The sequence below is a fragment of the Bos indicus genome, chromosome X (assembly GCF_029378745.1).
Source record: "Bos indicus isolate NIAB-ARS_2022 breed Sahiwal x Tharparkar chromosome X, NIAB-ARS_B.indTharparkar_mat_pri_1.0, whole genome shotgun sequence".
Taxonomy (NCBI): Eukaryota; Metazoa; Chordata; class Mammalia; order Artiodactyla; family Bovidae; genus Bos; species Bos indicus.
This window is the reverse complement of record NC_091789.1, coordinates 88,314,678-88,339,663: the sequence shown is the minus strand read 5'-3', so window position 1 is coordinate 88,339,663 and position 24,986 is coordinate 88,314,678. Positions and strand designations below refer to the sequence as shown.

At 38.0% G+C, this 24,986-nt stretch overlaps 1 protein-coding gene and 1 non-coding gene across 6 annotated transcripts in view; both read right to left on the bottom strand.

Annotated features, from left to right (window-relative positions):
* The window catches only part of OPHN1 (oligophrenin 1), a 627,556-nt gene that overhangs the window by 139,716 nt on the left and 462,854 nt on the right, over window positions 1-24,986 (bottom strand). For 4 of the 5 annotated variants that reach the window (XM_070784715.1, XM_070784720.1, XM_070784717.1 and 1 more), the window contains 2 exons: window positions 20,344-20,402; window positions 19,086-19,191 (listed from right to left, as the gene is read on the bottom strand). The exons of the other annotated variant lie outside the window; for it this stretch is intronic. In XM_070784715.1, the coding sequence (XP_070640816.1) occupies window positions 19,086-19,191; window positions 20,344-20,402 (165 nt within the window). The remainder of the gene's footprint in view (window positions 1-19,085; window positions 19,192-20,343; window positions 20,403-24,986) is intronic. 5 annotated transcript variants of the gene reach the window in all.
* Window positions 1,809-1,880, bottom strand: TRNAF-GAA (transfer RNA phenylalanine (anticodon GAA)). The gene has a single exon. It is a non-coding gene; the product is annotated as a tRNA-Phe (tRNA).

The window sequence follows — 24,986 nt, the reverse complement described above, 5'->3', positions numbered from 1 at the left end:
AATTTGACAATAAGAGTTCATGATCTGAGCCACAGTCAGCTCCTGGTCTTCTTTTTATTGACTGTATAGAGCTTCTCCATCTTTGGCTGCAAAGAATATAATCAATCTGATTTCGGTGTTGACCATCTGGTGATGTCCATGTGTAGAGTCTTCTCTTGTGTTGTTGGAAGAGGGTGTTTGTTATGACCAGTGCATTTTCTTGGCAAAACTCTTTTAGTCTTTACCCTGCTTCATTTCTTATTCCAAGGCCAAATTTGCCTGTTACTCCAGGTGTTTCTTAACTTCCTACTTTTGCATTCCAGTCCCATATAATGAAAAGTACATCTTTTTGGTGTGTTAGTTTTAAAGGTCTTGTAGGTCTTCATAGAACCGTTCAACTTCAGCTCTTCAGCCTTACTGGTTGGGGCATAGACTTGGATTACTGTGATATTGAATGGTTTGCCTTGGAAACGAACAGAGATCATTCTGTTGTTTTTGAGATTGCATCCAAGTACTGCATTTCGGACTCTTTTGTTGACCATGATGGCTACTGCATTTCTTCTGAGGTATTCCTGCCTGCAGTAGTAGATATAATGGTCATCTGAGTTAAATTCACCCTTTCCTGTACATTTTAGTTCGCTGATTCCTAAAATGTCGATGTTCACTCTTGCCATCTCTTGTTTAACCACTTCCAATTTGCCTTCATTCATGGACCTGACATTCCAGGTTCCTATGCAATATTGCTCTTTACAGCATCGGACCTTGCTTCTATCACCTGTCACTTCCACAGCTGGGTATTGTTTTTGCTTTGGCTCCATTCCTTCATTCTTTCTGGAGTTATTTCTCCACTGATCTCCAGTAGCATGTTGGGCACCTACTGACCTGGGGAGTTCCTCTTTCAGTATCCTCTCCTTTTGCCTTTTCATACTGCTCATGGGGTTCTCAAGGAAAGAATACTGAAGTGGTTTGCCATTCCCTTCTCCAGTGGACCACAGTCACCCATTACTTATAGACAAACTCCAGCCTTCATGACTTTCCTTGCATCCAAAGGGAAGATTTGAACAATTGCTAATCAAGTGAGGATCAGCCAAGTAACTACCTGAGGCAAGATTAAAGAGACCAGAGAAGCTCATCAAGATTAGGCCTTTATAGTCCTAGTTTATAATCTATGGGAACTTGCTGTTGCTGCTAAGTCGCTTCAGTTGTGTCTGATTCTGTGTAACCCCATATACGGCAGACCACCAGGCTCCACCATCCCTGGGATTCTCCAGGCAAGAACACTGGAGTCAGTTGCCATTTTGGAATAGAATTTTATTCTACCATTGTGTGAAAACTGTATAAATCTTAATTATGTTGAATTGGCTCATGGTGCTTTTCAGGTCTTCTATATCCTTCTACTCCTCTGTATATTTATTCTATTAATGTTAAGAGTTTGATATTGAAACTCCAACTAAAAATCTTAATTTATCTACTGAAAAAATAATTGTAATATATAGTGGAACTATATGTAACTTTGTTCTGTATTTTCTAAGTTTTCTGTAAAGGTGTTATCATAATTTCATAATTCAAAAAAGAAAGAGATAACAAAACAAAAAGATTAGAAGACCAACCACCTGAGATGAGATTAAAGGAGCACAAGCTCTGGTCCCATCCTAATCTTGTCAGAGACCTTATCCTTGAACCATTGTTATAAAGTGAAAGTGAAGTCACTCAGTCACTCAGTCAACTCTTTGCTACCCCATGGACTGTAGCCTACCTGGCTCCTCCCTCCATGGGATTCTCCAGGCAAGAGTACTGGAGTGGGTTGCCATTTCCTTCTCTAGGGGATCTTCCCGACCCAGGGATTGAACCTGGGTCTCCTGCATTTCAGGCAGATGCTTTAACCTCTGAGCCACCAGGGAAGCCCATGTTATAACACCCTTGTTATAAAACCCTTTATCAAATCCTTTGGGGTTGTGACAGGCAGTTTTTTTGAGGCAGGAACCTGCTGTGTCCCCCTTTGCCTGGCAAAATAATAAAGCCATTCTTTTCTACTTCACCCAAAAACTCTGTCTCCAATATTAGATTCAAAACAGTATACAGAGAAGCTGAGCTTTTGCTAACATTACCATTCCTGTGTAGACAGCTTTGGTTTCTCCCACTGGTGTTTTACTGGTGTTATGTTATCCATAATTTACTTTAAATACTTACACATAGCCAGTGAAATGTCCTGAATTTCACCAATGTCATCAATTGCAATGACATCATTATTGTATTGTGTACTACTAAGAAAGAAAAAAGTTTCATTGTCAACTCATTATGTTTTTGAAGACATTTTAAATAGAAAATAAATTCAACAATGAATGCAATTTAACTAAAATGACTACAACATGAGCAGCAATGACCATGTTCATGCATATAGAAGTTATGACAATTACATAAAAATTGCTACCTGACAACAGTGATTTTAAGAAGCCATTGTTTCTAAGAGGCACCCAGAATTCATGTTACAATCTGAAAAAGATAAGGGCTCCTAAGAATGGAAGGAATTTGATATATGTATTTGTTAGTTTTTCTGCACACTCTAGGACAGGTGCATAACAGAAGCAGAAGAGATGAAGAGGTGGCAAACATACACAGAACTATACAAAAAAGGTCTTAATGACCCAGATAACCACGATGGTGTGATCGCTCACCTAGAGCCAGACATCCTTGGGTATGAAGTCAAGTGGGCCTTAGGAAGCATTGCTATGAACAAAGCTAGTGGAGGTGATGGAATTCCAGTAGAGCTATTTCAAATCCTGAAAGATGAAGCTGTTGAAGTGCTGCTCTCAATATGCCAGCAAATTTGGAAAACTCAGCAGTAGCCACAGGACTGGAAAAGGTAAGTTTGCATTGCAATCCAAAGAAGGGAAATGCCACAAGATGTTCAAACTACCATACAGTTGTGCTCATTTCACATGCTAGCAAGGTAATTCATTTCAATAGTATGTGAATCAAGAAATTTTAGACATGTGAGCTGGATTTAGAAAAGGCAGAGGAACCAGAGATCATATTGCCAACATCCACTAGATCATAGAAAAAGCAAAAGAATTCCAGAAAAATGTCTACCTCTGCTTCATTGACTATTCTAAATCCTTTGATTGTGTGGATCTCAACAAACTGTGGAAAACTCTTAAAGAGATGGGAATACAAGACTACCTTACCTGCCCCCTGAGAAATCTATATGTGGGTCAAGAAGCAACTGTTAGAACCAGACAGGGAACAAAGGACTGGTTCAAATTTGGGAAAGGAGTATGTCAAGGCTGTATATTGTCACCTTGCTTATTTAACTTCTATGCAGAATACGTCATGCAAAATACTGGGCTGGATGAAACACAAGCTGGAATTAAGATTGCCAGGAGAAATATCAACGTCAGATATGCAGATGATACCACTCTGTGGCAGAAAATGAAGAGGAACTAAATAGCTTCTTGATTAGGATGAAAGAGGAGACTGAAAAAGCTGGCTTAAAACTCAACATTCAAAAACTAAGATCATGGCATCTGGTCCCATCACTTCATGGCAAATAGAAGGGGAAAAAATGGAAATAGTGACAGACTTTATTGTTGTGGGCTCCAAAATCAACTGTGGATGGTGACTATAGCCAAGAAATTAAAAGACACTTGCTCCTTGTAAGTAAAGCTATGACAAACCTAGATAGCATTTTAAAAAGTAGAGATATCACTTTGCCCACAAAGGTCCATATAGTCAAACTATGGTTTTTCCAGGAGTCATGTATGGAGGTGACAGCTGGATCATAAAGAAGGCTGAGTGCTGAAGAACTGATGTTTTCAAACTGTGGTCCTGGAGAGAAGACTCTTGCGAGTCCCTTGGACTGCAAGGTGATCAAACCAGTCAACCGCAAAGGAAATCAACCCTGAATAGTTCATTGGAAGAACTGATGCTGAAGCTAAACATCCACTACTTTGGCCATTTGATGCAAAGAACCAACTCATTTTAAAAGATCCTGATGCTAAGAAAGATTGAGGGCAGGAGGAGAAAGGGGCAACAGAGGATGAGATGATTGAATGGCATCATTGACTCAATGGATACAAGTTTGAGCAAACTCCGGGAGACAGAGGACAGGGAAGCCTGCTGAAGACTCTTTGGGTCACAAAGAGTCAAACACAACTTAGCCACTGGACAACTAAGACAAGCAAGTTATGACTGCAGTATTCTAATTTTAAATGCATACTTACGTACTCTAGGACTGAATAATCAGCATTTAAAAGACTCTGATTAGAAGCCAGAGGGGCTGGCTACTATAAGCTTCAGCTAACTTCATCTCCAATCAATACCAGTGGCTTTGTTAATTAGCATGATTGGTGGCAAACTAACCTTTCATTGCTTAGATGTGTCAAGATATATGGATTATTGATTGGCTAGAAGTATTGTATAGACATTCCCAAGCTTGTATTGATAGGTTAGAAGAATAGAGATCAATCTAAACATCAGTAAGGTGGATCAACTAATACATATCTTCAGATGTGATGCAGCATAAGGTACACAAAAATCACCTATGATGTGTTCTGTCCTCAAATAACTAACTTGAATCTATCTAGCCTTAAAATACAACCTCTACTTTATGAGAAATAAAGAAAATGGGGGAATAAGCTGAAAAATATAACGAAGAAAGTAAACAAAACTAGTAAGTAAGACTATACTGAACAAATAAGCTTTGGGTCAGCTAAGGAAATGCTAATATGGTCTGGAAAGGTAGAAACTGTTGAACTGAAAAAAGGTGGAAATGCTGAAAAGTTTGGTGCTATTGAACAGCATAAACTCAATTTAGTAAAAAACTCAAATGTATTTCTGTGAAGTGTGTGCATATACATAAACACACACACTCACAGAAAGATCCAGAAGAAAATGCACTAACAGATTAATAATAGTGATTTTTGAATGCTGTTAACAGAAGGTTTTTATTTTTATTGATTTTTTTGTTCTTTATATTTTCTAATCTCTACAATGCAATGGTATTGCTTCAGAAATAACAGAAGTGTTATTACAAAAAATAAGAAGATTTTAATAAGCCTGACAACTCACACCCTTTAGAATGGTAGCCCAAGCCTAGGACTGCAAAGGGGTCTTCCATTTGGGCATTAGATTATGGGATTTAATTGCCTGACCCCAATTGCAGTGCTGTAATATTATCTGCTTCAAGTTAAAGTTTAATGCATGATGCTGTCACAGTATCTGAAAAGAAAGATAGCTGAGACTTCACTGAGTTTACAGAACAGATTTTATAACTGTTTTGCATTTGCTTCCAGATAAATATCTGCATGAGTGGCAGAATTAGGCCTGAGGCTTGCTTCCATTGTATTATAATATGCCACTGGTAGTGAGATTGTGGGGGAGGTAACCTGTAGAGTTCTACATCTGATTAATGGAAGTGATAGATAACAACCAGAAAGAATGGAATAATTAGAAATCTCAAATTGGTTGAGGTCAGTTTGTGTTTGCCTGTTATTAGCCTGGAAAACAGGACTGCGGTGGGAATAAACAACAAAGGCATGTTATAATTATCATATAGATTATGAAAGCCATGGCAGAATAATACTGTAAATTTTGAAAGCACATGGATTTTCTTCTTCTGTGTAAATGTTGCTGTTGGAACTAAGCCTATTTTTATTTGAATTTTCCCTGTAAATTTTGGTTATAAAGACAAAACCTTGAAAGAATGCTATTATGAACACTCATACTGTCTATACCTAAATTCAGGAATTGATTTTTTTCATACATTTGCATTCTTTGTTCTGTATATTTTTCCCTGAGTCCTTTAAAAGTAAATGGCTTCAGCCTTGACTATCTTACCACTCATCTCCAAATAATAAGCATGTGGTCCTACAAATACCTTTAATATGTTTACATCAAGGAAAATTTATGATAATTTCATATCACCCAATATCTGATACCTATTCAAGTTTTCTCAAATGTCATGAAACAATTATTTTTAGTTGAAAGTTTCAAATCTAGATCAAAAGTTCATATGCTGCATTTGTTTATGCTTCTTTAGCCTCTTAATATAGAACAGTTCTAGGCTCAGTCGCTTAAGTCATTTTCGACTCTTTGCAACCCAATGGACTGCAGCCCACCAGGCTCCTCAGTCCATGGAATTCTCCAGGAAAGAATACTAGAGTGGGTTGTCAATCCCTCCTCCAGGGGATCTTCCTGACCTAAAGATCGAACCCAAGTCTCCCGCACTGGAGGCAGATTCTTTACTGCTGAGCTACCAGGGAAGCCCATATAGAATACTACCACTACCTTTTCCCCTCAGAACATTGACTAAAAAATAAATTCCAAGACAGTTGTCTTAAAGAGTGTCAAACATTCTGCATTTTTCTATACCCTGTATTTCCTGTAGTTTAGAGGCTAAATTTGAGTGGGGTTAAACATTCTTGGCAAAAATATTTGTTTATGTTGTATACTTCTTACCATATCCCATCAGAAGGTCAGTTTGTATTATTATCAGTGATGCTAAATTTGATCAATTAATTAAGGCAGTGTTTACCAGATAACTTCATTGTAAAGATACAGTTTTCCATTTGTAATTAGTAAGTAATCTATGGATAATACTTTGAAACTTTATGCATATATTGTTCCTGAAAAATCTTTTACCTTGATCCATGCCTGAAATAGGGCACTGAGGTTGCAAACTAGTAGTTTTTCTTTTAAAGTGAAGTGAAGTGAAGTCTCTCAGTCGTGTCCAACTCTTTGCGACCCCGTGGACTGTAGCCCACGAGGCTGCTCCGTCCATGGGATTCTCCAGGCAAGAATACTGGAGTGGGTTGCCATTTCCTTCTCCAGGGGATCTTCCCAACCCAAGGATAGAACCCAGGTCTCCCACATTGCAGGCAAATAAAGTATAGTTGATTTACAATATTAGTTTCAGGAGTACAAGACAGTGATTCAATATCTTTATAGATTATACTCCATTCAAAGTTATAAAATATTGGCTATATTTCCTGTGCTATAGAATATATCCTTGTAGCTTATTTATTTTATACACACTACTTTGTATAGTGTTTCCCAGGTGGTGCTACTGGTAAAGAACCTGCCTGCCAATGCAGGAGACATGAGAGGCAGGTTCGATCCCTGGGTCAGGAAGATCCCCTGGAGGAGGGCATGGCAACCCATTCCAGTATTCTTGTCTGGAAAATTCCCATGGACAGAGGACTCTGGGGGACTACAGTCCATAGGGTCACACAGAGTTGCACAGGACTGAAGTGACTTAGCAAGCACACACTTTGTACTTTAGTCCCCTACCACTATCTTACCCTTCCCCCTTTCCATCTACCCACTGGTAACCACTAGTTTGTTTCCTATATCTGTGACTCTGTTGTGGCTTTGTTATGTACATCCATTTAATTTTTTTAGATTCCACATATAAATGATAACAAGCAGTATTTGTCATTCTCTATCTGACTTATTTCACTTAGCATAATACCCTCCAAGTCTATACATGTTGTTGCAGATGACAAAATTTAATTCCTCTTGTGGCTTAGTTGTATTCCATTGTACATATATATACCTTGGCTGCTTTATCAATTCATCTATTGATGGATACTTAGGTTGCTTCCACATCTTGGCATTTGTAATTGACATGGTTATGAACACTGGAGAAGACTTTTAAGAGTTTCTTGGACAGCAAGGTGATCAAAGCAGTGAATCCTAATGAAATCAACCCTGAATATTCATTGGAAGGACTGATGCTGAAGCTGAAGCTCCAATACTTTGGCGACCAGATGGGAAGAGGTGGTGCATTGGAAAAGACCCTATGTTCAGAAAGATTGAGGGCAAGAGGAGAAGGGGGTGACAGAGGATGAGATGGTTGGATGGCAACACTGATTCAATGGACATGAGTTTGAGCAAACTCCAGGAGATGGTGAAGGACAGGGAAGCCTGGCATGCTGCAGTTTATGAGGTCACAAAGACTCAGACATGACTTAGCAACAGAACAACAACAAGCCCATGTTCACTGCAGCACTATTTACAATAACTAGGACATGGAAGCAACCTAGATGTTCATCGATTGATGAATGGATAAAGAAGGTGTGGTACATATATACAACGTCATGTTACTCAGCTATAAAAAGGAATGGATGTGAGTCGGTGCTAATGAGGTGGATGAACCTAAAACCTATAATACAGAGTGAAGTAAGTCAGAAAGAGAAAAACAAATATTGTATATTAACACATATATATGGAATATAGAAAGATTGTAATGATGAACCTATTTGCAGCACAGCAATGGAGATGCAGACATAGAGAACAGACTTATGGACACGGTGGGGTGGTAGAAAGGAGAGGGTGGGATGAATGGAGAAAGTACATGGAAATATACACTGCCATATGTAAAAGAGATAGCCACTGGGAATTTGCTGTATGACTCAGGGAACTCAAACCAGGGCTCTGTAACCACATAGAGAGATGGGATGGGGCAGGAGGAAGTCTCAAGAGGGAGGGGACATATGTATACCTATAGTTAATCCATGTTGATGTATGGCAGAAAGCAACACAATATTGTAGTTATCCTTCAATCCAAAAAATAAAGAAAGAAAGAAAAAAAAGCATCCCTTAGATCCAGGATGTTACCACTTATCCTTATGATACACTGTGGAACTTAGGGGAGAAAGTTACAAATCATGTAGGAACTGGAGCATCCATATGGAATTCCTTTTTATTAATTCTCCTCAAAAATAATTAGTGACATCAAGCAACATTCATATCCAAAGTCTTATTTATTTTTTCAATAAAAGCTGTATTTTTATTTTTAAATTCTGCCAAATGCTACCTTCTCTGTATGAAAAGTGTAGTAGGTTAAAATGTGTCACATTTTACTTATTCAAAACATATTATAAAATTAATACTTTTCTGAGCTATCAATTAAAATTTATTTTCCTCTTACTCACCCTTACACCCTTGCTTTTCCAGTGAGTATCTGTTACTTAAATACTGCATGACACTTTGTGCTTACCTTTCTCAACATAAAAAAAAGTTGCTGTTGCCTATGTTTTTTTCCACCAAACTTTAAACTTTTTGTTTTGTATTGGGTATATTTCCATATAAATTGTGAAATTATTTGTTCTAGTTCTCGGAAAAATACAATTAGTGCTTGATAGGGATTGCATTGAATCTATACATTGCTTAGCGTAGTATACCCATTTTCACTATATTGATTCTTCGAATCCATGAACATGGTATATTTCTCCATCCATTTGTGTCCTCTTTGAATTCTTTCATCAGTGTTTTATAGTTTTCTATATATAGGTCTTTTGTTTCTTTAGCTCGATTTATTCCTAAGTATTTTATTCTTTTCGTTGCAATGGTGAATGGAATTGTTTCCTTAATTTCTCTTTCTGTTTTCTCATTATTAGTGTATAGGAATACAAGGGATTTCTGTGTGTTAATTTTATATCCTGCAACTTTACTATATTCATTGATTAGCTCTAGTAATTTTCTGGTGGAGTCTTAAGGGTTTTCTATGTAGAGGATTATGTCATCTGCAAACAGTGAGAGTTTTACTTCTTCTTTTCCAATCTGGATTCCTTTTATTTCTTTTTCTGCTCTGATTGCTGTGGCCAAAACTTCAAAAACTATGTTGAATTGTAGTGGTGAGAGTGGGCATCCTTGTCTTGTTCCTGACTTTAGGGGAAATGCTTTCAATTTTTCACCATTGAGGATAATGTTTGCTGTGGCTTTATCATATATGGCTTTTATTATGTTGAAGTATGTTCCTTCCATGCTTGCTTTCTGGAGGGTTTTTGTCATTAATGGATGTTGAATTTTATCAAAAGCTTTTTCTGCATCTATTGAGATAATCATATAGTTTTTATCTTTCAATTTGTTAATGTGGTGTATCACATTGATTGATTTGAAGATATTAAAGAATCCTTGCATCCCTGGAATAAAGCTCAGTTGGTCATGATGTATGATCTTTTTCATATGTTGTTGGCTCCTGTTAGCTAGAATTTTGTTAAGGAGTTTTGCATCTATGTTCACCAGTGATATTGGCCTGTAGTTTTCTTTTTTTGTGGCATCTTTGTCTGGTTTTGGTATTAGGGTGATGGTGGCCTCATAGAATGAGTTTGGAAGTTTACCTTCCTCTGCAATTTTCTGGAAGAGTTTGAGTAGGAGAGGTATTAGCTCTTCACTAAATTTTTGGTAGAATTCAGCTGTGAAGCCATCTGGTCCTGGGCTTTTGTTTGCTGGAAGATTTCTGATTACAGTTTCGATTTCTGTGCTTATGATGGGTCTGTTAAGATCTTCTATTTTCTCCTGGTTCAGTTTTGGAAAATTATACTTTTCTAAGAATTTGTCCATTTCTTCAAAATTGTCCATTTTATTGGCATATGGTTCCTGATAGTAGGCTCTTATGATTTTGTATTTCTGTGTTGTCTGTTGTGATTTCTCCATTTTCATTTCTAATTTTGTTGATTTTATTTTTCTCCCTTTGTTTCTTAATGAGTCTGGCTAATGGTTTATCAATTTTATTTAACTTCTCAAATAACCAGCTTTTGGCTTTGTTGATTTTTGCTATGGTCTCTTTTTTTCTTTTGCATTTATTTCTGCCCTAATTTTTAATATTTCTTTCCTTCTACTAACCCTTTATAGCTGATTAACAATGTTGTGGCAGTTTCAGGTGAACAGCAAATGGACTCAGCCATACATATACTTGTATTCATTCTCTCCCACACCCCACTCCCCTGCCATCCAGGCTGGCACATAACATTGAGCAGAGTTCCATGTGCTATCAATAGGTCTTTGTTGGTTATCCAGTTTAAATATAGCAATGTGTATATGATGTTCCCAAAGTCCCTAATTCTCCCTTCCCCCCAGGCAACCATAAATTCATTTTCTAAGTCTGTAAGTCTCTTTCTGTTTTGTAAGTTAAGTTCATTTGTATCATTTCTTTTTAGATTCCACATATAATAGATGCCATATGATATTTCTCCTTCTCTGTTTAACTTACTCTGCATGACACTCTCTAGGTTCATCCATGTTACTGCAAATGGCATTCCTTCATTCTTTTGATGGCTGAGTAATATTCCATTGTATATATGTACCACTTCTTTATCCATTCGTTTGTTGATGGACATTTACCTTGCTTCCATGTCTTGGCTATTGTAAGCAGTGCTAAGATGAACATTGGGTTGAATGTATACTTTCAGATCATGTTTTATTTTTCCCAGATATATGCCCAGGAGTGGGACTGCAGGGTCATATGATAGCTCTATTTTTTAGTTCTTTAAGGAACCTCCATACTATTCTCCATAGAGACTGTACCAATTTACATTCCTACTAAGAGTGTAGGAGGGTTCCCTTCTCTCAACACTCTCTTCAACGTTTGTTTTTTGTGGACTTTTTGATGATAGTTATTTTGATTGCAGTAAGGTGATATCTCTTTATAATATTGATTTGTATTTCTCTGATATTGAATATCTTTTCATATGCCTATTGGTCATCTGTACACCCTCTTTGGAGAAATGTCTATTCAGGTCTTCTGCTCATTTTTTGAGTGGGTTGTTTGTTCTGATGCAATTAAGCCTCATAAGCTGTTTGCAAGTTTTGGAGACTAATTTCTTATCGGTCACATCATTTGCAAGTATTTTCTCCCAATACGTGGGTTGTCTTTTCGTTTTGTTTACTGTTTCCTTTGCTGTGCAAAAGCTTTTAAGTAGGCCTCATATATTTTTGATTTTATTTCCATTATTCTAGGAGAGGGAATAAAAAAGATGTTGCTGTGATTTATGTCAGACAGTGTTCTGCCAATGCTTTCCATTAGGAGTTTTATAGTGTCTAGTCACACATTTAGGTCTTTAAATCCATTTTAAGTTTATTTATGTGTATGAAGTAAAGGAATGATCTAAAATATTCTTTCACACGTGGCTATCCAGTTTTCCGAGCACCACTTGTTGAAAAGCTTCTTTCCAACGTTGGGTAGTCTTGTCTCCTTTGTAACAGATTAATTTACCATCAGTGCATGGGCGAGTCTGTTTTTGTTTTTTTTTTAATTAATTTTTCTTGGAGTATAGTTGCTTTACAATGTTGTGTTAGTTTCTGCTATGATGCAAAGTGTACCAGACGTACATATAAATATCTCTACGTTTTTGGAGATATTCTTCACATTTAGATCACCATGGATCATTGGGTAGACTACCCTTTGCAATATAGTAGGTTGCAATATATATATATATATATATATATATATATATATATATATATATATATATCAGTCAGTCAATTCAGTCGCTCAGTAGGGTCCGACTCTTTGAGACGCAGAGAGTCTGACTCTTTGAATCGCAGCACGCCAAGCCTCCATGTCCATCATCATCTCCTGGAGTTCACTCAAACTCACGTCCATGGAGTCAGTGATGCCATCCAGCCATCTCATCCTCTGTCATCCCCTTTTTCTCCTGCCCTCAAGCCCTCCGAGTATTAGAGTCTTTTCCATTGACTCAAATCTTCGCATTAAGTGGCCAGACTAGTGGAGTTTCAGCTTTAGCACCATTCCTTCCAAAGAATACCCAGGGCTGATCTCCTGCAGAATGGACTGGTTGGATCTCCTTGCAGGCCAAGGGACTCTCAAGAGTCTTCTCCAACACCACAGTTCAAAAGCATCAATTCTTCAGCACTCAGCTTTCTTCACAGTCCAACTCTCACATCCATACATGACCACTGGAAAAACCAGACCTTTGACTAGACGGACATTTGTTGGCAAAGTAATGTCTCTGCTTTTGAATATGCCATCTAGGTTGGTCATAACTTTCCTTCCAAGGAGTAAGCGTCTTTTAATTTCAAGGCTGCAGTCACCATCTGCAGTGATTTTGGAGCCCCCAAAAATAAAGTCTGACACGGTTTCCACTGTTTCCCCATCTATTTCCCATGAAATGATGGGGCCAGATGCCATGATCTTAGTTTTCTGAATGTTGAGCTTGAACCCAACTTTTTCACTCTCCTCTTTCACTCTCATCAAGAGGCTTTTTAGTTCCTCTTCACTTTCTGCCATAAGGATGGTGTCATCTGCATATCTGATGTTATTGATATTTCTCCCGGCAATCTTGATTCCAGCTTGTGCTTTTTCCAGCCCAGAGTTTCTCATGATGTACTCTGCATAGAAGTTAAATAAGCAGGGTGACAATACACAGCCTTGACATACTCCTTTTCTTATTTGGAACCAGTCTGTTGTTCCATGTCCAGTTCTAACTGTTGCGTCCTGACCTGCATACAGATTTCTCAAGAGGCAGGTCAGCTGGTCTGGTATTCCCATCTCTTTCAGAATTTTCCATGGTTTATTGTGATCCACAAAATCAAAGGCTTTGGCATAGACAATAAAGCAGAAATAGATGTTTTTCTGGAACTCTCTTGCTCTTTCGATGATCCAGCAGATGTTGGCAATTTGGTCTCTGGTTCCTCTGCCTTTTCTAAAACCAGCTTGAACATCTGGAAGTTCATGGTTCACATATTGCTGAAGCCTGGCTTGGAGAATTTTGAGCATTACTAGTGTGTGAGATGAGTGCAATTGTGTGGTAGTTTGAGCATTTTTTGGCAATGCCTTTCTTTGGGATTGGAATGAAGACTGACCTTTTTCAGTCCTGTGGCCACTGCTGAGTTTTCCAAATTTGCTGGCATATTGAGTGCACCACTTTCACAGCATCATCTTTCAGGATTTGAAATAGCTCAACTGGAATTCCATCACCTCCACTAGCTTTGTTCATACTGATGCTTTCTAAGACCCACTTGACTTCACATTCCAGGATGTCTGGCTCTAGGTCAGTGATCACACCATCGTGGCTATCTGGGTTGTAAAGATCTTTTTTGTACAGTTCTTCTGTGTATTCTTGCCACCTCTTCTTAATATCTTCTGCTTCTGTTAGGTCCATACCATTTCCGTCGTTTATCGAGCCCATCTTTGCATGAAATGTTCCCTTGGTATCTCTAATTTTCTTGAAGAGATCTCTAGTCTTTCTGTTGTTTTCCTCTATTTCTTTGTATTGATTGCTGAGGAAGGCTTTCTTATCTCTTCTTGCTATTCTTTGGAACTCTGCATTCAGATGGTGATAGCTTTTCTTTTTGCCTTTGCTTTTCTCTTCTCTTCTTTTCACAGCTATTTGTAAGGCCTCCCCAGATAGCCATTTTGCTTTTTTGCATTTCTTTTCCATGGGGATGGTCTTGATCCCTGTTTCCTGTATAATGTCACAAACCACCATCCAGTTCATCAGGCACTCTGTCTATCAGATCTAGGCCCTTAAATCTATTTCTCACTTCCACTGTATAATCATAAGGGATTTGATTTAGGTCATACCTGAATGGTCTAGTGGTTTTCCCTACTTACTTCAATTTAAGTCTGAATTTGGCAATAAGGAGCTCATGATCTGAGCCACAGTCAGCTCCTGGTCTTGTTTTTGTTGACTGTATAGAGCTTCTCCATCTTTGGCTGCAAAGAATATAATCAATCTGATTTCGGTGTTGACCATCTGGTGATGTCCATGTATAGAATCTTCTCTTGTGTTGTTGGAAGATGGTGTTTGCTATGACCAGTGCGTTTCTTGGCAAAATTCTATTAGCCTTTGCCCTGTTGCATTCCGTATTCCAAGGCCCAATTTGCCTGTTACTCCAGGTGTTTCTTGACTTCCTACTTTTGCATTCCAGTCCTCTATAATGAAAAGGACATCTTTTTTCGCATTAGTTCTGGGCTCTTGTAGGTCTTCATATAAATCCCAACCTCCCAATCCCCACTAATGATAGTCATTCTGACATGTTTATGAGGTGATATCTGAATGCAATTTTATTTGCTTTCTTTGATTATTATTAGTGTTGAGCATCTTTTCATGAGCCTGGTGATCATCGTATATCATCTTTTGAAAAATGTTATTCCTTTTTCTGTTTTTTAATCAGGTTGTTCACTTTTTTGATATTTAGTTGCATGAGTTGATTATATATTTTAGATATTAACCTCTTATTAGTCTTATCATATACTAATATTTTCTACAATTCAATAGAATTTCTTTTCATTTCATTGATGGTTTCCTTTGCTGTTCGAAAGCTTTTACATTTAATTAGGTCCCAGTTTTCTTTTGCTTTTGTTTACTTTGCCTTAGGAAACAGATCTAAAAAAAATTGCTAAAATTTATGTCAAAGAATGGCTTATCTATGTTTCCCTCTAAGACTTATAGTATCAGGCCTTATATTTAGATCTTTAATCCATTTTGAGCTTATTTTTGTGTAGAGTGTTGTTGCTGCTCAGTCCCTCAGTCATGACCAACTTTGTGTGAACTCCTGGACTGTAGCATGCCAGGCCTCCTTGTCCATCATCAACTCCCAGAGTTTGTTCAAACTCATGTCCATTGAGTTGGTGATGCCATCCAACCATCTCATCCTCTGTCACCCCCTTCTCTTCCTGCTTTCAACCTTTCCCAGCATCAGTGCATTTTCCAATGAGTCAGCTCTTCCCATCAGGTAGTCAAACTTTTGGAGCTTCAGTTTCAGCATCAGTCCTTCCAATGAATATTCAGGGTTGATTTCTTTAGGACTGACTGCTTTGATCACCTTGCAGTCCAAGGGACTCTCAAGAGTCTTCTCCAACACAGTACAAAAGCTTCACAGTACAAAAGCATCAATTATTTGGTGTTTGGCCGTCTTTGTGGTCCAATTCACACATCTGTACATGGCTACTGGAAAAACCATAGCTTTGACTAGATGGACCTTTGTCGGCAAAGTAATGTCTCTGCTTTTCAATATACTCTCTAGGTTTGTCATAGCTTTTCTTCCAAGGAGAAAGTGTCTTTTCATTTCCTGGCTGCAATCACCATCTGCAGTGACTTTGGAGCCCAAGAAAATGAAGTCTGTCACTGTTTCCATTTTTTCCCCATTTATTTGTCTTGAAGTGATGGGACTGGATGCCATGATCTTGGTTTTTTGAGTGTTGAGTTTTAAGCCAGCTTTTCACTCTCCTCTTTCACCTTCATCCAGATGCTCTTTAGTTCCTCTTCACTTTCTGCAATTAAAGTGGTATCATCTGCATATCTGAGGTTATTGATATTTCTCCTGGCAATCTTGATTCCAGCTTGTGATTCATCCAGCCCTGCATTTCACATGATGCAATTTGGAAAATGAAGGAGACCCAGGTTTGATGCCTGGGTGGGGAAGATCCCCTGGATGAGGGCCCAACAACTTACTCCAGTATTCTTGCCTAGAGAATCTCATGGAGAGAGGAGCCTGACAGGCAATAGTCCATAGGGTCACAAAGATTTGGACAAGACTAAAGCTACTGACCACACACTCATGCACTCTGCATATAAGTTGAAATAAGCAGGGTGGCAATATACAGCATTGTCATTCTCTTTTCCCAATTTTGAACCAGTTCATTGTTCCATGTCTGGTTCTAACTATTGCTTCTTGATAAAATACAAGTTTATCAAGAGGCAGGTAAGGTGGTATAGTATTCCCAACTCTTTCAGAATTTTCCACAGTTTGTTGTGATCCACACAGTCAAATGCTTTCATGTAATCAATGAAGCAGAAGTAGATGTTTTTCTGGAATTCCCTTGCTTTCTTTATGATCTGACAGATGTTGGCAATTTGATCTCTGGTTCTTCTGCCTTTTCTAAATCCAGCATGTACACAGGGAAGTTCTTGGTTCGTGTACTGTTGAGGCCTAGCTTGAAGGATTTTGAGCATTACCTTCCTAGCATGTGAAATTAGTACAACTGTGCAGTAGCTTGAACATTCTTTGGGATTGCCCTTCTTTGGGATTGGAATGAAAACTTACCTTTTCCAGTCTTTTGGCCACTGCTAAGTATTCCAAATTTGCTGGCATATTGAGAACTGCACTTTAACAGCATCAACTTTTAGGACTTGAAGTAGCTCAGATTGAATTTCATCACCTCCACTAGCTTTGCTTGTAGTAATGCTTCCTAAGGCCCACTTGAATGTACACTCCAGGACATCTCGCTCTAGGTGAGTGATCACACCCATCATGATTATCTGGGTCATTAAGGCCTCTTTTGTATAGTTCTGTGTATTCTTGCCACCTCTTCTTAATGTCTTCTGCTTCTGTTAAGTCCATAATGCTTCTGTCGTTTACTGTGCCCATCTCTGCAAGAAATGTTCCCTTGGCATCTAATTTTCTTGAAGAGATCTCTAGTCATTCCCATTCTACTGATTTCCTCCATTTCTTTGCATTTTTCACTTAAGGCTTTCTTATCTTTCCTTGCTGTTTTTTGGAACTCTGCATTCAGATAGGTATATCTTTTCTTTTCTCCTTTGCCTTTAGTTTCTCTTCTTTTCTCAGCTATTTGTGAGGCCTCCTCAGACAACCGTTTTGCTTTGTTGCATTTCTTTTTCTTGGGGATCATTTTCGTCACCATCTCCTGTACAATGTTACAAACCAGCATCCATAGTTCTTCAGGCACTCTATCAGATCTAATCCCTTGAGTCTATTTTTCACTTCCACTGTATAATCATAAGGGACTTTATTTAGCTCATACCTGAATGGCTTAGTGGTTTTCCCTACTTTCTTCAATATTAGTCTGAATTTTTCAATAAGGAGTTAATGATGTGAGCCACAGTTAGCTCCAGGTCTTGTTTTTGCTGACTGTATAGAGCTTCTCCATTTTCAGCTGCAAAGATTATAATCAACCTGATTTCAGTAATGACCATCTGATGATGTCCATGTGTAGTTGTCTCTTATGTTGTTGGAAGAGAGTATTTGCTATAACCAGTGCATTCTCTTGGCAAAACTTGTACTAATAATAGTACTAATAATCCTACTGGGTGATGCTTATAACTTTTTCACAACTTTTCTTGTTTTCAGAATATATTTTATTAGCATGAATTAGCAGCTGTGTTGACAAGTTTGATGAAATAACTGTTTTCTCTGTACTAGTATGCTATGAATTTGATATTTAGAATCATTTTCTTTTTTGCATTTCATTTTAGAGTTTGTGTTATTTTCCTTTTGATTTAACTTTACTATTTGGATACGTAAAATATTAATATGGCACAAAAGTCAAAAGGAGGCAGACTCAGAGGAGTCTAGCATCCATGCCTATCCCTCCCACCCTATTCACCACCTATCCCCTAGGTGTTTGAGATATTCTCCAACAATAAGTGACTACTTGTGTAAATAATGGTGTATTCAAACAATATAGCATTATACAGGAATGAAAAAGAATGAGGAAATATGAATGTTGTTTTTGAAGTGATTTCCAGATGCATTTTTATCAGTGTACTGATAGCTTAATTTTGTTGCATAGACTTAGAATACATCACATTTTTTCTAAGCTTGTTGTCTCATTTATTTACTTTTTAACACAGTAGGAGTGGCCTTAAGAGTGACCTGTCAATGGTCATCAAGAAAGCAAGTAGCAGAACTGATGCTGGAACCCAGGTTTGCTCACTCCTGGCTATAGTACTTTTTTCTGTTCCACATTGTTTCCTTACAGCAGCCTTTTATGAGTCAAGTAAATTTATCTGTATTCACAACACTGAACCCTCTGGTCAGAAAGCACCACAGTGGGGCACACATGCCCCTTATACCCACCCATCTTAGAGCCTATCACCAGATCTATTCTGAAATGCTGCTATCTCTTCCTACCTGCCATACGCAAGCAAAGAAGGCGACTATAATCATGACTCCCATGTCTTGAGAACTTCCTATGTCCCAGGCACTTTACCTGTATTCATTCAAATCCACATAACAGTCTTAAGGGGCAGGCAATACTACTCTTATTTTAAAGATGACCAAACAGAGGTTAAGAGAGCTTTTCCTAAGATTATAAAGCTAAAGGGTAGAGCTGGTATTTGAAACCAGATTTATCTGACAGCAAAGCTTGTGTTTAATCCATTCTATCTGGTATTAATCCCTAAACTGAGAAAACCCCTTAGATAAGATGCACAATGAGCTGGATAAGATACATACAAGGATAAAGGCAAAATCATGTTTCTCACCGAGCACTCAGATCGCCTAGGATGAAGCAATTGGGGGTTGGGACTTAATGAGCTTAAAGAAAGTTTATCTGTAGCGCTATCATGTGTGTCATTCTTCTAACAGGAACTCTTCCTGAAAACCTAGAAGTTACTTACTTGACCAAGTGTCTTATAAGAAGTTCCAACATCTCTCGGTTCTTTTCTGGTAGCTTATATACCAGGGAGTGAATAGCTCCCAATCGATAATCCAGGTTGTCAGACTCTGAGAGAGAACAGAGAGATAGTTTTGCCTTCTGGGCAATTGGATTAAGCAAATTTTCATGCACAGACACACATACACACACCCATGCATGTGCACATGCAGAGATAATCAGAGACACATAGTCTGAGAGATGAAAAGAGAGAGATATATAGACACAGGGACAAAATGACAGAAAGAGACCAAGAAACAAAGACACTGAAGGGGGAAGACAGAGACTGACTATAAGATAAAAACATAGATTAAAAACAAATAAATTAGTCTAGAAAGGAGAATAATATAGAAGAGAGAAGAGAAGATAAAACAGAAGAGAGAAGAGAAGACTGTATCAGAACAAGTCAGAATTCTAGAAACAGCAGGTTGCTCTTAAAGCTCTGCATGTAAACTTCCAGCTGGAAACGCTTGCCCAGCAAATTTCCTTGTGGAACTGGGAGGTGTGCTGCTGCCTCTGGATTCCTAGGAAAATTACTGAGAGAGCTCAGAGTAAAAATCAAGGCTCTCTTGCCTCAACAAAGATTCATTATGAGGACAAATCCCCTGCATCTTTTTCCTCAATACTATACAAGGCACAATGTAGAAGAGTCACATGGAGGTAGGGAGGGATACTCATACAGTGGCCTCAGCCAAAACTTTTAATGCTTCTTCAGCTGCCAACTTTTTGAGTGATTCTATATACCTTATTTCCTATGTACTCCTCCAGTCTCACCACTGGTCTCATAATCTAAACATTGTGATGCTAGCACTAAAAAAATAAAGAGTAATAATTCACAAGACAATTGAAAACCATTTGAAAGGGCAAAGTGTTGAAAAAAACCTGAAACAATAACTGTAATGGAACCATTTTGTTGTTTCCTGGCAATGTGAGCCAATATGCTTGTTCTGATATAAGGCACAATCAATCAGTCCAGTCCTCAGAACTTTTGCATCCCTCAAGTTAGACAGTTTTCTCCAATTTACTCAACTAACACTAATTTATGAAAACTAATACAGCACGTGAGTTAGCAAGTAAGAATATCCTCATTTGACAGTGGACAAAACCTGTAAGTATGTTTGTTTTTTCCCTTACTTTCACTCAAGCAGTCTTCTAGGCTTATTGTTGTAAATATTAGTTAGAAGCCAGGAAAACACAATTAACTAAGTAACATAAATACTTACTGGCAGCAGAGACCAGCTCTTTGTGAAGTCTATAGGTCATGACAGGTTCAGAAAGATTCCTGAAATTAATGAAGACTGTAAGTTCCTTTGGGGAGGGAGTAGTGAGGCCTTAGAATCTCAGTTCTGTGAGAAGCAAAGCTGAAGTTTCTGAGCTCACAGATTGATATGACTATATGCATTTTTTGTTCATCTGAAAATTTGTCAGAGGAATTCTCATTGCTCGTAATTCAACAGAAGAAAGTATGAGCTGAGACCTCGAGCAGGGTCTCCAACTAGTTCCCCAAAGTGAAAAGAGGCAAAAACCAGCCCTGCAAAAAGTGGACCCACTACGATTGATACTATGAAGTCCTTACAGTTCATTAGTTCCTCAGTTTCCAAGTTCTTTTACATCTGTCCTGCCATTTGATCCCTCCAAAAATCCTGTGAAGAAGTAATTCAAATCCCTGTTTAATGGAAAAGGAAATTGAGGCTCAGACAGGTTTCTTTATTTAGTCAAAAAATACTGGTTGAGTGACTTCCCTAGTGATCCAGTGGTTAAAACTCTGTAATTCCACTTCAAGGGGCACGAGTTTGACCCCTGGTCAAGGAACCAAGATCCAACATGCTGCGTGGTGTGGTCTATATACATAGGCTGAACACCTACTTGTGACTGGCATTGTGCCAGGTATTGGGGATCCAGATGAATTAGACGTAGTCTAAACCTTCAAGGAGCTAACAGTCTAGTTGGGGAAAGTATCATATACAAAATTTGCAATGTAAGGTAACAAGTACAATGATAAAAGTGGGTAGTACATGGCCGAGAAGAAGGAAGCAATCCACTAATAATAGTAATAATAGCAAACTCGTCACTGTTCTAAGTGTTTAACATATATTTACTCATTTAATTCTCATGACAACCCTGTAAGGTAGATACTAATATTATCTTCATTTTTTAGATAAGGAAACTGAGCTTCAGAAAAGTTATATAGTTCATCCTAAGCCACATAGTTAGTAAGTGGCGGAAGTAAGCAGTCTGTCTCAAGGCCATGTTCTTTATCATTATGTTATACTGCTTGCCACTGCTCTTATTGTAGTAATATAGGCAAGAGATAATAAAAGCCTAAATGAAAATAGTGCCATTAGGGGTAGAAAGAAAGGGTGAGGAGAGTTATTTGAAAGACATTAAAGACAGCTCCTTCAACAGTTATAAGGGAAAGATTAATGTTGATGAGGGACAGAGTAATCTGGTTTGGGTACACAAAACCAGAGTAATCTGGTTTGGGACTGAACATATTAGAAATTGATTCAGAGGGAAGTAGAGATGCTATGTCTGAGGGGTTTCTGGGATAACCAAAGACAGATGTTTATTAGGAAGATGGATGAAGTGCTTTTCCAGATCTGAGAAGCAGGGCTTATTAGAACCATAAGAACGAATACCATGGCTCAAGGACAGATGGTGAACTGGCAGCTAACAGTTACATGAGGTCTTTCAACATTTCTTTCCAGTCCAGAAGAGTGTGTAAAAAAGAAATGGAATTGAATCAGTCATCATAATATGAAAAAAATTGAGTATTTCACATACAAGATCAATATTGTCTGTCTCTATTGAAAAATGGAAAGATCTGTCTATATTGGGCTCCTATGGTTGTTTGCGGGAGTAAAGAATATTGCTGTTTATATATAAACAAAGGGATTGCCATGCAAGTAAGGGTTTTATAGGCAACAAGTTTAATATGAAAGTAGTTTAATATGAAAGTAGTCCTTCAGTCATTTTCATATCCTTGTTCCTGTAAATATTTGTATTTTCCATTCCTCCAGTGTAGCAAAATGAGAAGAAAGCCCTGGGAAATACCAGGTAGAAAGTCCATAAAAGAGACTTCTTAAAGTGATCAAAGAGGTGAGAGAAAATCCAAAAGTAATGGATTAACAGAATCCAAAAGAAGAAAGAGTTTCAAGGAGGGCTTGTTAACAGCTTCAAATGCTACAAAGAGATCAAATAAGGTAAAGATTGACAATCATCCATTGTGTTTAGCATTGAGAATCACTGGTGACCTTGGCAAGAGCAGCTTCATAGAGGAGAGGGCGCAAGTCAGATTTGCAGTGGGTTAGAAAGTAAACTCGGAGATTAAAAGTAAAGGTGGGAGTGTGTATTACTTCATACACTGAAGCTAGATTGAGAAGGGCTGAAATATCTCACTAGGCAATTTCATCTAAGCTCCTGCCTCCTGTTGTCATCTGCACTGTTGATGATCCCCAATTTTTTAACTCAAGCCCAGAATTCTCTGAGTTACATTCCTATACATTTCCTATATATCAGATTGCCTATTTAAAATTCTTGCCCTAGTTTCTATAAAGACACCTAGATTTGACATATCTAAAACCTAATTTGTCATCTCCCTCAAATGAGGTTTTTTTTTTTAATGTTTCCCAAATCAGTAAATGTATGACCATCATTTGGTTGCATGGGCTGGAAATGTGGAAGTCATTCTTTTATCTCCCTCTCCTCCATCTTCATATCCAAGTTTATTCCCTAAATCTCTTGACTATGCTTATTTCTGTCTATTCCCAATGCTACTCCCTAGTCCCACAGAAGCATAATCTCTTTCCAGGACCACAGCAACAGCCTGCTAACTGGTTTCCACCTCTACTTATTTTGTCTCTCTCTAATCTCATCTCTATATTTTTTCAAAATGCAAATCTCATCATATAACCTCCTGCTTAAAATCTTTCAGTATATTCCCATTCCTTTAAATATATATTCATACTCCAATTCTAAAAATATCCTAAAAGGCCTTGAATGATCTGGCCCTACATATCTCTCCCTCCCTCTACACTCAATACTCCACATATACTGGTACATGTAGTTCCTTAAAAGAGTCCTCCTTGTGCTTCAAGGTCTTTGCATATGAAGGTATTTCTGTCTGGAACTGCCTCCCCCTGCCAGTTGACTCCAAGTTATAATTCAAACCTCAGTTCAAAACGAAAACCAGAATAAATCAGGCTTTCTTATTATATGACTGCATCCCACTTTGCAGTTTTCCTTCAGAGCACTTATTACAGTTCATTATATTGGTATAATTGTTTTTTGTCTGTCCATTTCACTGGACTATAACTTTAAAAAAAATGTTTTATTTGTTTTTGGCTGTGCTGAGTCTTCATTGTTGTGTATGGGCTTTGCTGTAGTTGCAGTGTAGGGGCTACTCTTTACTGTCATATCCCTCAAATGTAGTTACAGCACACAGGGTTAGTTGTGCTGTGGCATATGGTATCTCCCCTGACTAGGGATTCAGTCAGTGACCCTTGCATTGGCAGGCAGACCCTTAACCACTGGACCACCAGGGAAGTCCCAACTATGAGCTTTTTAAGGTCATATCTACTCACAACTGTGTACCAACTGCCAGATACTATGCTAGGCACTGAGTAGGTACTCAAGAAATGTTTACTGAATGGTTTAGTGAATGGTGGAAAAAATGAATGAATGAAACAAAACACAAGGTTCGAGAGATGTGCAATGTTGGATCATATTTGTTCATGGGGTTCTCAAGGCAAGAGTGCTGAAGTGGTTTGCCATTCCCCTCTCCAGTGGACCACATTTTACCAGAACTCTCTACTATGACCCATCTGTCTTGGCTGGCCTTAAATGGCATGGCTTATAATTTCACTGAGTTACACAAAGCTGTGATCCATGTGATCATTTTGGTTAGTTTTCTGTGGTTGGGGTCTTCCTATTTGTATGCTCAGAGGAAAGAACCCATTAAATGAGAAAGGTTAAAGATACAGAAAAGAAAAGGGATGGTTTTTAGAGTAATTTTCTAGAATATTAGAGACAAGGGGTGAATTAGGTATCTAAAACACAGATGAAGCAAGTTCATTTTGAAGATACCAATACAATTTAAAAAAAAAAGAAATTGAAAAGGTATTAACTGGCTAGTACATATTAAAGGCTCATAAGACTCTTAACAATAAATATCTCTTATTGGAGGTGCTGGCCATTCAAAAGTCTCACGTTCATATTTCAAATGGGCTTCACTGCTTATTATGCAATGATCTGGCAAAGGTAAAATGTGGGAGGGACTTACCCTACGTAAATCTCTTAAAAAAGTAACTCCTTTTAAAGAGGCTAGAGACATAGAATCATTTACTTGCACTATTATCATCATCATGAGTCTCCTGAAGTGTGCATAGCAGATTGCTATGTCTTTACTAAATTACCCAAGCAATTCTAAGAAGGTCACAGCCTATGGGATGTGGAGAATAGGGAAATAAGATGCTCTAATACCAATGGCTTTACAAGTTAGAGATACTTGGGTTCAAATAATATGAATTGTGATCATGAATATTACTTAATGAGGGAGAAAGTATGTTGTAATTCTTCATCTGTAAAATAAGTATGGTAACACCTACCTCATAAGATTACTGTGAGAAAAACAATGATATTGTCAACATAAGCAACTAGAATATTGCCCAGCACAGAATAAACCCTCTTAGAACAGTGATTTTCTTCTTTGGCAAATGCAAGAGAAATACTCCTGAATAGAGCATTCATATTTACTTAAAGTTCTAAGATGATGCAATAGCAGAAGGTCATTTAATAACAATATCTGGGACCCAATCTATTTGGAGTAATGACATTTCTCATATCATAAATAGCTATCTTATTGACT